The sequence below is a fragment of the Chrysochloris asiatica genome, unplaced genomic scaffold (genome assembly GCF_000296735.1).
Source record: "Chrysochloris asiatica unplaced genomic scaffold, ChrAsi1.0 scaffold00057, whole genome shotgun sequence".
Lineage (NCBI taxonomy): Eukaryota > Metazoa > Chordata > Mammalia > Afrosoricida > Chrysochloridae > Chrysochloris > Chrysochloris asiatica.
In genome coordinates this window covers 11,504,527-11,517,976 of record NW_006408575.1, presented here as the reverse complement: position 1 = coordinate 11,517,976, position 13,450 = coordinate 11,504,527, and the positions used below count along the sequence as shown (strand labels likewise).

General features: G+C 45.5%; 1 protein-coding gene across 3 annotated transcripts; it reads right to left on the bottom strand.

Annotated features, from left to right (window-relative positions):
* Nucleotides 1-311: 311 nt before the first annotated feature.
* SAP30L (SAP30-like) lies at nt 312-10,421 on the bottom strand. 3 transcript variants are annotated; one of them, XM_006863911.1, is made up of 4 exons: nt 9,561-10,421; nt 4,117-4,239; nt 1,949-2,047; nt 312-553 (listed from the first exon to the last, which is right to left on the bottom strand). In XM_006863911.1, the coding sequence occupies exons 1-4, from the start codon at nt 9,756-9,758 to the stop codon at nt 425-427; spliced, it is 549 nt and encodes a 182-aa protein (XP_006863973.1). In that variant the 5' UTR covers nt 9,759-10,421; the 3' UTR covers nt 312-424. The 3 variants fall into 3 exon arrangements, with proteins under 3 accessions (XP_006863973.1, XP_006863974.1, XP_006863975.1); XM_006863912.1 differs by lacking the exon at nt 4,117-4,239 and having other exon boundaries at nt 425-553; nt 9,561-9,758; XM_006863913.1 differs by lacking the exon at nt 4,117-4,239 and having other exon boundaries at nt 425-553; nt 1,949-2,032; nt 9,561-9,758.
* Between the last annotated feature and the right edge of the window lie 3,029 nt (nt 10,422-13,450).

The following is a 13,450-nucleotide window of genomic DNA, read 5'->3' as shown; positions in this document are numbered from 1 at the left end:
TCTATGTCCCAGAATGTAGCATACAAATCCAGACTTCGGTCTGCTCATGCACCCCCACCTTTAGTTGTGCCTTGCTACTATTCCAGGGCTACATCTCACACGCGGCAGCCTAGTATTACAAGGTGATGACCAATATACATTTTATCCCATGTTTCCAGTAGAATTGACTTAATGCTTTGTTAAATGCTGTGATACATAGTTTTTCTTTCAATCTTTTTAGGAACCCCCCCTTTTTTTTTTTTAAAGAAATTCTTTCTATACACATGCTGAATCATGAGAATATAATCCTCCTGACCAAAAAGATTTACACTATTCATCCAACATTTTTATTTACAATAAAATCAAACAGTCTTCATAGACTTAAAGGTAGCTATCACCTGTGCATTAAGCATTATACTTCATGTCTTTTAAGATGTGCTTCATCTCACTCAAGCTGTTTGCCGCCCTCTGATTTCTGATCCAGTCTACTCTTGTTACTCTTCACCATGTAGATGAAGTAGGCAAGGGTCTCTTTTTCATTCACAGGTATGTTTCTGAAGTGTCGGCTGACAGTCTAGATGGAAGGAAAAAAAAACCCAGAATCCTGTCAGTCATATACAAGTCATGCTAATGGTACTTCCTAACTATAGTTAATATATAGCAAATGAGTAGGAGGTACTGCTAAGAATTCAGAATGCCCTTCTTTCCCTGATGTTTAGATGGTTTGGTTTCTAGGCTTTCAAAAGAGGCAATTTAATTCACAGCAAGCCCAAGGTATCGTTCTATTTCCATGAGAGGAAGCTATCCAACATGGCATGATTTCATACTCATCCCCACGGAGGAAGAGACTGGAACTGCTCTGGTTGCCCTGAAACTGGGCAAAAGGTTATCTTTTTCAGTTGTGTCAAATGAGCATCCTGCTGAATGGCTCTTATTCTATTCTCCTGTCCCATGTGAGACCCATCGGTTCTGAAGGCAAACCCATCATTTACTATTTATTCCTGTATTTAAAAAAAAAAAGTTTCCAAGTCCTGAGAGTACAGTTCTCCTCTTGCCACCCCTTACTCTCTGCCTTCCACCAGGCAGGAACACTGGAAAAGGGCAATGCTATCTTCACGTAGAAAAGGCTGTGTGCTCCTGTGCTTTATCTGGGCACTGGTGAATGAGAGATTGAAGAAAAAATAGTGGATCCGTGAAAACCTCACCGGAAAGACCAAAGCAATCCCTGCTATGAGCCTTTAGAGAAAGCTTTGAATGAATGGCTCGAGGTGGCTAGGAAAGATACGAGAGAGAACTTGCAATACAGTAGTTATATCTAATGTGTTGCAGGATTATTATTTTTATTTTTCTCCATTTTCTAATTTCTACAATAGGCAAAAAAGCACATGAAGGAAAAAGGGATGAGAGAGGGTCCACAAACATGCCAACAGGGCAGAACAAACAAGCGTCTCAGTATATTTTTCAAAATGGGCAGTAAAACATGCTTTTTTCCCTCCACTTCTAAACTGTGTTAAGACTGAGGGTAGGAGAAACCTTTGTTAGACTTCATTCATTAAAATAATTATACTTTCATTGCCAACATCCAAAGCAAAGGTTTTCAGATGATTAACCTGCATACCTGATGTGTAGAAAGGACACATCTATAAGGAAATATGCAAAACAAGGTTCAAAAAGCAAATTCAGGACTCAAGAGACCTGAGATTCCAGGACTGATTCTATCACCAACTTGCTGAGTGATTTTAAGTAACACCCATTCTTCTCTATGTGCTGTGGTTTCTTTTCTGGAAATGGACTCTTCTAGGTCAAAAGCTATGGGATTGTGCAGCAGAGTAAACAGGGAGTTAGGAGTTGCTCCAGAGCTATGGAGGGGATTAGGACTAGTGGACACACAGCAATAGGGGAGAATCAAGATCCACCATCAGAAGCACAGTGTTGACTGTTTTTTTAGAGGGCAGTTTTGTCTACCTACTTCTGCTAGCTGGGCCTTATTGAAGCCTGGTCTGGTCTGTAATTTGTAGTGTCGTTTATAACGCCGTAGGGTGTTCACCTGCAGCTGGAATAGATCGACCTAGAGAGAAGAGGAGAAACACATTATGCATCACCCAGCCGGCCAGGTCTTACCACAAGTTCACTCTGTTTCTAGAACAACAGTAGGTGGAGATGGGAGGACTACAAAACAAGTCTTGAAATGGTCCTTTGAGGACAAGTATCTCCTTGGGAAGACAAAGTTAGCAGTGGAAAAAAAAATTCTGGTGGAGTGTGGTGGTCCCAGAAGGCAAGTGGAGAAGGTGAGGCTTAAGCTAGGGAGAGGTAGGGTGTGGAAGGCATAAGGAACAGGAGGGAATGAGATCGCAGAAAGGAAAGTGATAAACAGACGGGTTAGGGGGTCACAGGCAATCTAGATAGGTTTAAAAGTGAGACTGGATGGTAGCAGGTCTTCAAAAGCAGGAGGAACCATCAGAGGTGGTGGAGGGTGATGCTTCAGGATAAAGAGGAAGAGCAACACCAGAGAGACACCCTGAAGAAAGACACGTCAGCACTTGGCCGTGAACTGGAGAGTGGGGTGTGACGGCCAGCTGGGAGAACTGTTCTTCTGAAAATAGTTCTTTCCTAGGCTCAGTCTTCAGGCACTGGTACTTGGAACCCATTAACAAGCCTCCAGAGAAAGCTCAAAGGTGAGTGTCGTGAATGTACAAACCAGCAGGTTACAGCCAGGGTCTCCACAGTCGACTGGATGACAGAGGGAAGGGGAGCCCTTGTGTTCTAACACAAGGAGGGAGAAGGGCGGCACAGTCACGACATATTGAAGGCCCAGAGCATTGGGCTGTCTTTATCTGCCTCTACAAGAGATGTTCTTGCTTCAGGCAGGTGGACAGAACTTAAAAACAAAATGAGTGACCAATAAGGGGGACGAGAGTCCTTCATTCTTTTCAAAACATTCCTCAAAACTTCATTTTTGTGTGTGAAATAGCATTTAAAAAGGAATATATCCATTTCTTTAGAAAATCATCCTCATAATGGGTAAGGCAATAGAAAGAGAATGTAAACCATGGCAGGAAAAGGGGACACAGGGAGGGGCAGAGGCAAAGGGCTGGGTTTTCAAAGGTTTCCTCCACATCAGGAGACAAAGGCCCGCCTACTCTTTCTATTCCTACATAGTCATTTTCGCTCTGAGTGGTAACAGACAGTTGCCTTATGAAATATTCATGTGTCAAATATTCAATGCACACTATAAGTGGTTATTCTTTTGCTGAGTCTTAAGTGAAAACAATTTCCATAGAAAGAAAATCCAATATTCCTTCCTGGAGCCTTGCTTACTTAGCACGGTACCTTGAAGAAAAGGTAGCCTTCTGGTTTGAGAAACCTTGGTCTTCCTGTCAGTGGTTCTCAACAGGGGATGATTTTCCCACTCTCCCTCCCCATCCCAGGGAATATCTACCAGTGTCTGGAGGCATTTTTGATTGTCACGACTCAGGAAGTGCTGCAATTCACATCTAGTACTCACTAGACAGTGCTGCTACTAAACACCCTACAATGCCAGGACAGTCCTCCACAACAATGAGTTATCTGACCCCAGTGTCAACAGTGCCAAGGTTAAGAAACTGTGGCCTAATATAATGACTATGGAATGGATGTCTGAGAATAAGGCTAGAGGCGGAGTCATAGAACTGGAAAGTGACAGACAAAGCTGGTATAAATTCAGAACTTACACCCTCAGTTTAAAGATCAGAAAATTAGAGAGGGAGTAAATTTACCAAACTACATACAATCTCCAACTTTCAAAGCAAAAACAAAGTTTTTAAAAAATGTGATATTATGGTTGTACTTAAATGCCATCAGGGGTTTCTTGAAGACAGGCAGTAACTCCTACTGGAAAGGGTACTGGGTCAGAGTTTCCATATTATAACCTCAGGTCTCAATGCCTGTCTTTAAAATGATGGAGCAGTTACGGTATGTTGATTTCTAAACTTTTAATTCTCTGATTCACTGTTAATATGATTCACTCTTCAAATAAACCAAAGCAAAGGGGACTAAAATAATTTCTTAGTACAAAAATCCAGCCAGGCTGGAGGGTAAAGATCAGATTACAATCCATCCATTCTTCCAGCTTCTCAAGCTGATTGTTTTGACCTTTACCTCAGGAATATCAGTGTCATGGTCAGGAGAGTCGCCACCATCGTCACTTGTCTTCCTCTTCCTTTTATTTCGTACGCTCTGGATGAAATTTTTGTGGAAATCGCAGATATATAGGTGCCTTACCTGATGGGAAGCAAAGCAAAGTCAGAGTTGCCTGTTCCATGGAAATACCAACAGATACCTGCTAAACTATAGGACCTCTCTCCTTTGCAAAGCACTGGAGAGATAGAAGGGGAACAGGATGCAAGGCCATAATTTCAAGAAGGCAATTACTGAGTTGCAGAATAAGAAACACACACAGAGAAAACTAATGCCCCATTGGGCAGTGTATTATAAGCCAAGTCCCCAATGAATGGGGAAGACAATAAATGATATAGAAGTAGGCAAGAGAGAGATCCCTACAGCTGAGAAGGGCAGGCTAGAGGCTCCTAATGAAATGGGAGGATTTGTCAGGCAGACAAGGAGTCATAAATGAGGACAGATGTGGGTGAGTGAGGAGGTTCAGGGTGGACAGTGTCAGCTGGATGGAGGTAACTGCCCACATTGGAGAGTGATGAGACGTTTGGCTGTGGAGAGGGCTGTGGGAACAGCGTAGACTTCCTTTCAGACAGGGTTTTTGAGGTACAGTGATGTGACACCTTCAGAAGGCCTCTGAGAGGTGTGAACTTATAGTAGGCTAGAATGCGAAAACAGAAAAGAAGGATAGTGATAAAGGTATATGGGACGTTCTACTTTTACACTGGCAATAGCTACTATAGCAGGATAACTCTGGAACTCTCTATAAAATGGTATTTCCATGTATCAATTTATAACTCTTGTATGACTTGCATAAGATCCAGAAAGAGAAAAGGAAAGAGATGCAGACATTCACAAAAGGTGGAACCACCCAAAGAAGCTGAATACTACTGCTGATTTTCTAATACAGGCTGGGTGCAAAACAGCTAGGGAAGGTAGCAATAGCAACTAAGATGTGAGGAATATGCTTTTTATTTCAGCATGTAAGTACCAGGGTTGGCTGAGGAACCAGTAAAAAAAACCCTTACAGAAACAGAATGCCTGTGTAAATGCTGCAGGATTGTTGACACTGAAGCAGATGTTGCACAAATGTCCTGGATAGACTTCTGAATTTGAGCTTATTCCTTAAATTCTTAAAGATAAAAGCTGATAGGAAATCCGCATCAGTTAATTTAAGGCTTTTCATGGAGGAAATATTGAAAACTGTTCAGACGAATAATTGCCTTCATGTGGTTGGATTAATGAGTTAGGAGTAGTTTCAAGTTTATACTACGATGGTGTCTTGCAGACAGCAGTGCTCAATAAATGCATGTAGCATCAACATAGGCAGGCCCTTGAATCTAGAAGCAGCTTAAGAAAATAAAAGCCAACATTTAGATACAAGTACAAATGGGGTTATTTCTGCCAGATTCAACTCTGACAAAAAGGACTTTCAGATAATAGTAAGTGCCACTGTCTCAAAAACTCCCACCTCGTTGATGAAGAAACTAATGCTTTTTCAGGGAAGGAAGAATACTCACATCCAGGAGGGGAAGGTGGCCCTCTAAATTAGCTAGCCCACATGTATGCTTTCAGAGATTAACCTGTTCCTCACCAGCTGCTCCTTGGAAACCCTACACAGGATCGCTATGGATCGGAATCGACTCAACGACACTCAACAACAACAAGCAGGTCATGGAGCCTTCATAGGGTAGTGGATTACAAACTGGGCTGCTAACCATAAGGTCAGCAGTTTGCATCTACCAGTCACTTTGGGAGAAGATGAAGCTTTTTGCTCCTATAAAGATTTACAGCCTTGGGAACCCGATATATGGTCTCTATGAGTTGGAACTGACTAGACAGCACACAGCCACTACCAAGTTCATAGAGTAACAAACTTGGTAGGAGAACAAGACAGGTGACCTAAAGCTCTGACTGGGAAATTTCAGGCCAGGTCACCAGAATAATGGAATCCTAGCTTTAAAGTGTTGAAGAGCAAGGTGTGCCTGACCCAAGCCATGGTATTTTCAATAACCTCATATGGATGCGGAAGTTTGACACTGAATAAGGAAGACCGTAGCAGAATTGATGCCTTTGAGTTATGGTGTTGGAGAAGAATATTCAAAGTGCCATGGGCTGCCAAAAGAACCAATAGATCCGTTTTGGAAGAAGTGCAGCCAGAGTGCTCCTTAGAGGCCAAGATGGCCAAACTTTGTCTCTCATACTTTGGTCATATTATCAGGAGGGACCAGTTGTTGGAGAAAGATATCACGTTTGGTAAGATGGAGGGTCAGAGAAAAAGAGGTGGATTGGCCAGGTGGCAGCATCAATGGACTCAAGTGTGGCAACAGTAGTAGTGAGGTTGGCCCAGGATCAGGCAGTGTGTTTCGTTCCGCTGTGCATAGGGTCACTATGAGTCGGTACCGACTTGATGGCACCTAACAAAAACAACAAGCTGGAGGAGAACTTAGCAATCACCACTTAAAATCTCTCCTGTCCCAATCTCATTTTCTCATTTAGAGGGGCACACTGAGCCACTCAGAGCAGAGAAATGAGCTGGCCAAGGTCACCCAGATCTACTGACCCCTGGCATATATCCTTTCCTATGCCAACACTGGAGTTCTGGTATGGAACTGTTGGTTAATGCGCTGTACTGCAAAGTTAGTTTGAACCACAAGGTCGGTGGTTCAAGCTCACCAGTCACCCCTTGGAAGCCCTATACAGGGTCACTATGGGTCAGAATCGACTTGATGGCACTTTAACAACAACTAACAACAATGCCAACCTTATGCTTTATGTTTAGTCTAAACTTCTACTTTTCTCCAGGAAAAAAATAACAACAAAAGCAGAAATAATGTGAGCTGGAAGAATGTTTGCAAGCATGTTATACCATTTAGTAAAGCATAAAACACTGCCAATACCTACATATGAGAGGGTTTTAAAAAGTTCATGGAAAAGTGGAATGGAAAAAGAATGGAATTTTCCCATGAACTTTCTGAAGCCTCATTAAATAAATTAAACTGCTTGAGTCAGATTTTTGGTGCTGTTATTTTAAAACAATTTTCTGCTACACATTCCTATAATATGTTGTTGTTGTTAAGTGCTATTGAGTTGGTTCTGACTCATAGTGACCCTGTATAGGGTGTCCAAGGAGCAGCTAGTGAGTTTGAGCAGCTGGTGAGTTTGAACCACCAACCTTGTGGTTCAAACCAACCTTTTAGTCCAGTGCATTATCCCACAATGCCACTATGTATATATATTTATACATATATGTATATGCTGTTGCTAAGCACCATCAAGTCGGGATCTCACTCATAGCGACCCTGTACAGGGTTTCCAAGGAGCAGCTGGTTGAGTTGGAACTGCCGGCCTTAATGGCCCAAACTTATGTTGCAGTTTACTGCATTAACCGGCAACACCACACCAAAAGTCCATATATGTATATAGCTATATAGATATGTATACATACATACACACATACATATACAAGCATTATTTCTCCATAACCAAACCAACATACTGGTTTTGATAAATTTCAGAAATCATTGGCATTTTGGTATGGATGGAGGGTTGGGGGTGGCTGCAAAGGCTCTAGTATTTTCTCACGCGATTTTACTATCGGCAACAGCTAAAAATTCTTGTAACACAGTAGTTAGTTACTTAGAATTGAATTCCTGCCCAAGCCTAACATAATGAAATAGAATCCCATTCAGAAATAACGTCTGTACTATACCACACTGAAACAAACTGTGAGATTCTACCTTGTGAAACCTACTCCTTCAGAAGCATTACCTTTTGGGAACCCTAGAGCTAGGTTCAGCTGTCTTTCTTCTAGGCAATGCACTTGAAATTATCAACAGAGCTCAACACAAGCTTGCCACTGGAACCACTGGGTAAATGCAGCCTCAGTTGCAGCTTCAAAATCCTTCAGACCTAAGGACATTTAAAGGTTTAAAAGGGCTTAAAAACTTTTAAGGACTGGAAAATATTGTTCAAGTCTCCCAACAACCTATGTAGAAGGCAGATTCCAAGTGGATAAATTCATTGCTGTTCTAGAATTAAGCATTTTACTTCAGTCAATTAAGGACTGCCTTGGTGTCTAGACAGTTTCTAGCTCTCTGATGAATTCTATTCATTCATAGGGACTTGTAGTAAAAAAAAAAAAAAAGCCACAAACTTATCCCCAACCATTTAAAAATAGCGCTTTTCCATTTAAGAGCTGCAAATGCATTGTAATTGTTAAATTAAAAAAACACCAAAGAGCCAGAATTAGGAATGGGAGAACCTGGAAGAAAAGGTAGGGAAGTTTGTATTTATTAAAGACTTCATTAAGGCTTATGTTTGGGGCTTGGAAGTAAGAAATTTGGCAGCTTCTACAACAACAACAACAACAACATGTGGGACTTTGGTCAATGCCACTTCCTATCTTTGGGCCTCAGTGTCCCAACTATAAAAAAATCAGAAGTGAAAAATAGTCTCCCTTTTAGTTTAAAAAGCAATGGAGGATTCTCTAATTTTCCCCAACTGTGGAGAAATTTTGATTCTAAAAGCGAATGGATGTTAACCATCTAAACTTTTAGCTAGTCATCCTGAATACTAAATACTCTCTTAACTCATTTCCAATTCCTACTCGTGAAAAAGTCACTTAAGGCTTGCAGCAACAGATGTCAAACTAAAAAGTTCTTAATTGGTTGACAATAGGCACATCTTCAGAATTGTTAACCAGAAATGTGTAAGATCACATGGGAAAAGTTAAGTTTCCTATCATTAGACCCGAAACACAAGGCAATCCGATTCCAATTTAAAATCTCCTTCCCCTCCCCCAAGCAAAATAATAATTTTTTAAAAACCCCACCGCATTTCTAAAGCGGCTACCCCTAAGGGAAAGACTCCCCCCTCCCCCCCCTTTTTAGTCACATCGACTCATGAGACTTGCTTGGCCTTGGCCCTATTTTCTGCCACATCCTTGAAAAGCACATTTGCCCACAGCTGCCTGCGAAGCAGGGAGCTCGGAACCTAACGCACAGCTGAGGCCGCAGCAGCCAGGGTGGTAACTGTCACCTTGCCTTTTCTAAAGAATAACAGGGTTCGAAGAAGTTGGAGTGGAGTCGGGTCCCTACATCACCTCCTCCCCAATACCTGCTGCTTTGTGGGCTAAGTAGATTAAGCCACCCCTCACGCTCTAGTATAGACACCATTAAAACAAGAGAAAAACTGGTGTCAAACCTTTCGTGGCAGGAATGGTCCTCGAGCCCCCCCCCCCCCCCCCCCAGGCTGGGCACAAATACAGTCAGGGCATGTCAGCGCCAAAGCGGCCTCGGAAATTCCGGGTCCAACTCCACTGCTTTGCAGATAAAGGGCGGCGAGGCCGGGAGCTGGGAGGGCCCGAGGAGGGACGCAGTGGCCGGAGCGGCCGGGCGCCGGGAGCCTGGGCGGAGGGGCGGACTCACGCTCTTGTCGATGTCCAGCTTGAGTTTCTTCTGCGAGATGCTCTTCTGGACCCTTTTGCTGAAGGAGGCGTTGCCCGCGGGCCGGACGCAGCGCTCGCCGTCCTCGATGAGGCAGCAGCTCTGGCCATAGCCCGGGGCGGCGGCGGGGGCGGCAGGGGGCCCTTCGCGGCTGTCCTCCTCCGTGCTGAAGCCGTTCATCTCCCCGCCCCAGGCCGGCCTCGCTGGGGGAGGGTCCTCGGTAGGCCACTGCGCGGCCGCGCTGCCCGCGGGGCAGGTCACTGAAGTCCCCCGCACCCGAGGGTCCCAGAGTAGGTGTCCAGATGAGGCGTGGCCCGGCTCCGCTCCCGGGAGGCCCGGCTCCGCTCCGCCGCGCTTCGGCTCCTCAGTCCCCGGCCCCGCTTCTCTGGAAGCCCCCTGCCACCCCGCTCGAAGCCCCGGGGCCGTCTCCCGCGGCTCGCAGGGCCCCGCAGGGGGGTCTCTTGAAGGCGTCTCTTCCCGGGGGCCCAGAACCGTCACCCTCCGACAGGGACGTCCAAGAGGGCGCCCCAGGAAACAGCCGCTCCCCGGGGACTCCGAGTCCGGGTTGCCAGGGCGTTTCGAGGGCCCCAGCCGGCTCCCGCCTTCTTTACGCTGCGGAGCAAACTCGCGGCTGTGCTGCTCTCCAGTGGTGGCGCGGCCTCTCCGCGCGGTGTCCGGCCTCGAACCCGCGACACTCGGGCCCAAGGGCGCGTCGGGCCCGCCCCACCCCTGCAGCCGCTCAGCTGCTCCCTGAGTCCCGCGGCAGCCCCTGGGCCGCCAGCCGCCGCCCGCCCAACGATGCACACCACAACAGTTCTCTCCCCCCGCCCTCCGCGGGACAGCGGAAGTCCCACCTCCGCACGCCCATTGGCTATACTCTCTTTCTGGGCGGGGTCTCCGCCGCCGCTAGTGCGTCCCATTGGATGCCTCCGCCGCCAGTTTCCGGCGCCTGGCTACTTCCTGGACTCTACTGGGATGGGTTCAAAGTAGAGAAAGTGGGAGAGGAAAGAGTTTTGGAACACGGGAGGAGAACTAGGCTGCAGACTGGCCCTGGGGAATGATAGTCGGTTGGGGCCTGCCTAGACGGAGGGCCAGTCTCGGTGAACCGAGTGACAACCTTCTGGGACCCAACGACCGAAATACAAACGGGGCGAGGGCGCAGAGGCACAGACCTGGGAAGAGGAATTTACGAAGGAGGTAGAACCTAAAGGGTTCACACGGGACAGAGGGAGTAAAACTAATCGGCAGAACCAGATGACCAGCAGAATGAGACGCGGGGATGTGTGAAGCAAGACAGAAAGCTGTTCGTGGCAGGAAAGACAGAGGGACAATCCTGTTACAGACATGTGGAAAGAGATGCGGGGAGATGATAGGGGTCTGACTGGGGTCCTTTTCAGAGTGGTAGTCGGGTGCTTGGGGCTGGGGAGAGGTCAGACCGGAGATGGGACTGACTCGGGCAGCGCTAAAGGAGATCCGGGAAAGCGGAGACCCCCCAGGGGCTGGGGTGGTCCCTCTGTTGGGAAGAATTGGAAGTCTGGATAAAGTCTGAATGATGGGGGAGTAGCTGGTAAGGGGAGGCAGCTGCAGAGGAGGTGGAGAAAAGGGGCGGAGGGAGGAAGAAAGGGCCAATCTCAGCCTAGAGAAGGGACGTGCGGTGTATAGTCTCCCTTGTCATCTTTGTTGTTAAGTGACGTGGAGTCGGTTCTTACTCATATCAACCCTGTATATAGGGTTTCCAAAGAGCGGCTGATGAGTTTAAGCCGCCAACCTTCCATTTCAAACCGACTTTGCGGTCCAGTGCATTATCCTACAACTCCCTAGAGTTCGGTAACTGTAGCTCTAAGGCCTCTAGTTTGCAGGTCACTGTGCCCTGCCAAACCCCTGCTCTTGAGATTGGCGTCCTGGGCTGCTCATACACTTGGGCCAGAGGTGCTCTAGGAGAGGCTACTTTCCAATAAACAGCTTGGGGAAAATGAGGTCCAAAGCGCCCATGGGCATGCAGTCATTTAGCGTTAGGTAGTTCCTGGTGTGTGGCGCTGTGGGTCAATGCACAGACTGCAAAGTCATTTGAATCGCAAGGTTTTGGTTCAAGCTCACCAGTCACTCCTTGGAAACCCTATAGAGGATCGCGATAGGTCGGAATCGACTTGCTGGCACTTAACAACAACAAGAAGAAGACAGATTTGCTTGCGGGGAGGCGGAGAAGAGGATTAGATCCTCAAAAAGGAACCCTGGTGGCGCAGTGGTTAAGCGCTCAACTGCGAATCCAAAGAACTTAATATTAAGTTCTGCTTCTCTAAAGATTTATGGAAACTCAATGGGGCAGTTCTACTCTGCCCTATTTTGTTGTTATGTGCCGTGGAGTCGGTTCCGACTCATAGCGATCCTGTACAGGGTTTCCGAGGCTGTATATCTTTATGGGAGCAGAACGCCTCATCTTTCTCCCACGGAACAGCTGGTAGTTTCGAACTGATAACCCTGAGGTTAGCAGCCCGATTCGTAACCACTACGCTACCACAGCTCTTTACTCTGCCCTATAGGGTCACTATAAGTCAGTATCAACCAAACAACAGTGGGTTTTTGTTTAGTTGCTGTTAAATGCCCTAAATCAGTTTCGACTCATAGCGATCCTACATAGGGTTTTAAGGAGTTGGAACTTCCGACCTTTCCAATCTTTCCGTCCAGTGCTTATCCTACAGCACCACACCAAGTAATAGTAATTTCACACCTCTGCCAGCATCGTCTGAAACAGATAAGAGAAGAAATTTAAGTACAAGGTGATAATTATGGCATTATTTTTAATATGGAAAAATCAAAACCTAGAAGCTTTGGGGAATGGGGTTGAACCGCCAGCCTTGCAGACAGCAGGCTAGTGTTTATCCTACTGGATGACACATTTATGCAAACATTTTGTATATGTAATAATTCAGCCTCAATTGTTTAACAAAGAGTTGAAGAAATGCTAATATTAAGTAAAAAGGCAGCGTCTTAGTTATCTAGTGGTGCTATAACAGAAATATTACAAGTGGATCGCCTTAACAACCAAAAATTTATTCTCACAGAGTTTATAAGGCTAGAAGTCCAAATTAGGGTGCCAGCTTTTGGGAAGGGCTTTCTCTTTGTCAACTTTGGGGATAAGTCTTTGTCTTCTTTCAGCATCTGTGGCCCAGTCTTTCGTGGAGATCTCCATACATCTTGGCATCAGTTTTTCCTGGATCTAGGAACTTCACTAAGAGTCTTGGTGTGGCACTGTGTGTTAATACGCTGAACTGAAAAGTCTCTTGAACCTCAAGGTTGGTGGTTCAAGCTCACTAGCCACTCCTTGGAAACCCTATACAGGATCACTATGGGTCACTTGATGGCACTTAACAACAACAGGAGCATCACAGTGCAGGGACCTTAGGTCCAAAGGACACTCCACTCCAAGCTCGTCTTCCTTGTTGGTAGTAGGAACCTCTGTCTCTCTTCTTTTATCTCTTGTAATATAAAAGATGTTGCATGCCACACCCTTGGAGATCTCCTATAAGTCAGATCAGGGTGGTGGTGGGGTTAAAGGTAGTGGATCCCTTATTGCTCTATCACATCGAATCACGGGGGATAGCTACATATCAACTGCCAACCACTGAGAATCCTGATCCAGCCAAGTTGACACAAAACCTTAACAATCACAAGCTATGTATAAAATTGCTTATGGGATATGATGTTTAAATAGCTATGCTTTTAAAAAAAAGAAAAGAAGAGCAACTATTTGTGCATAGAAAATACACCATAGTGCAGACAAGGATTATTTCTCAGTAGTGATAATATGGGTGACATTTTTCTCCTTTTATTCAATCTCTCTGCATTTTCCCTAATAAGAATTTATTGTTTTT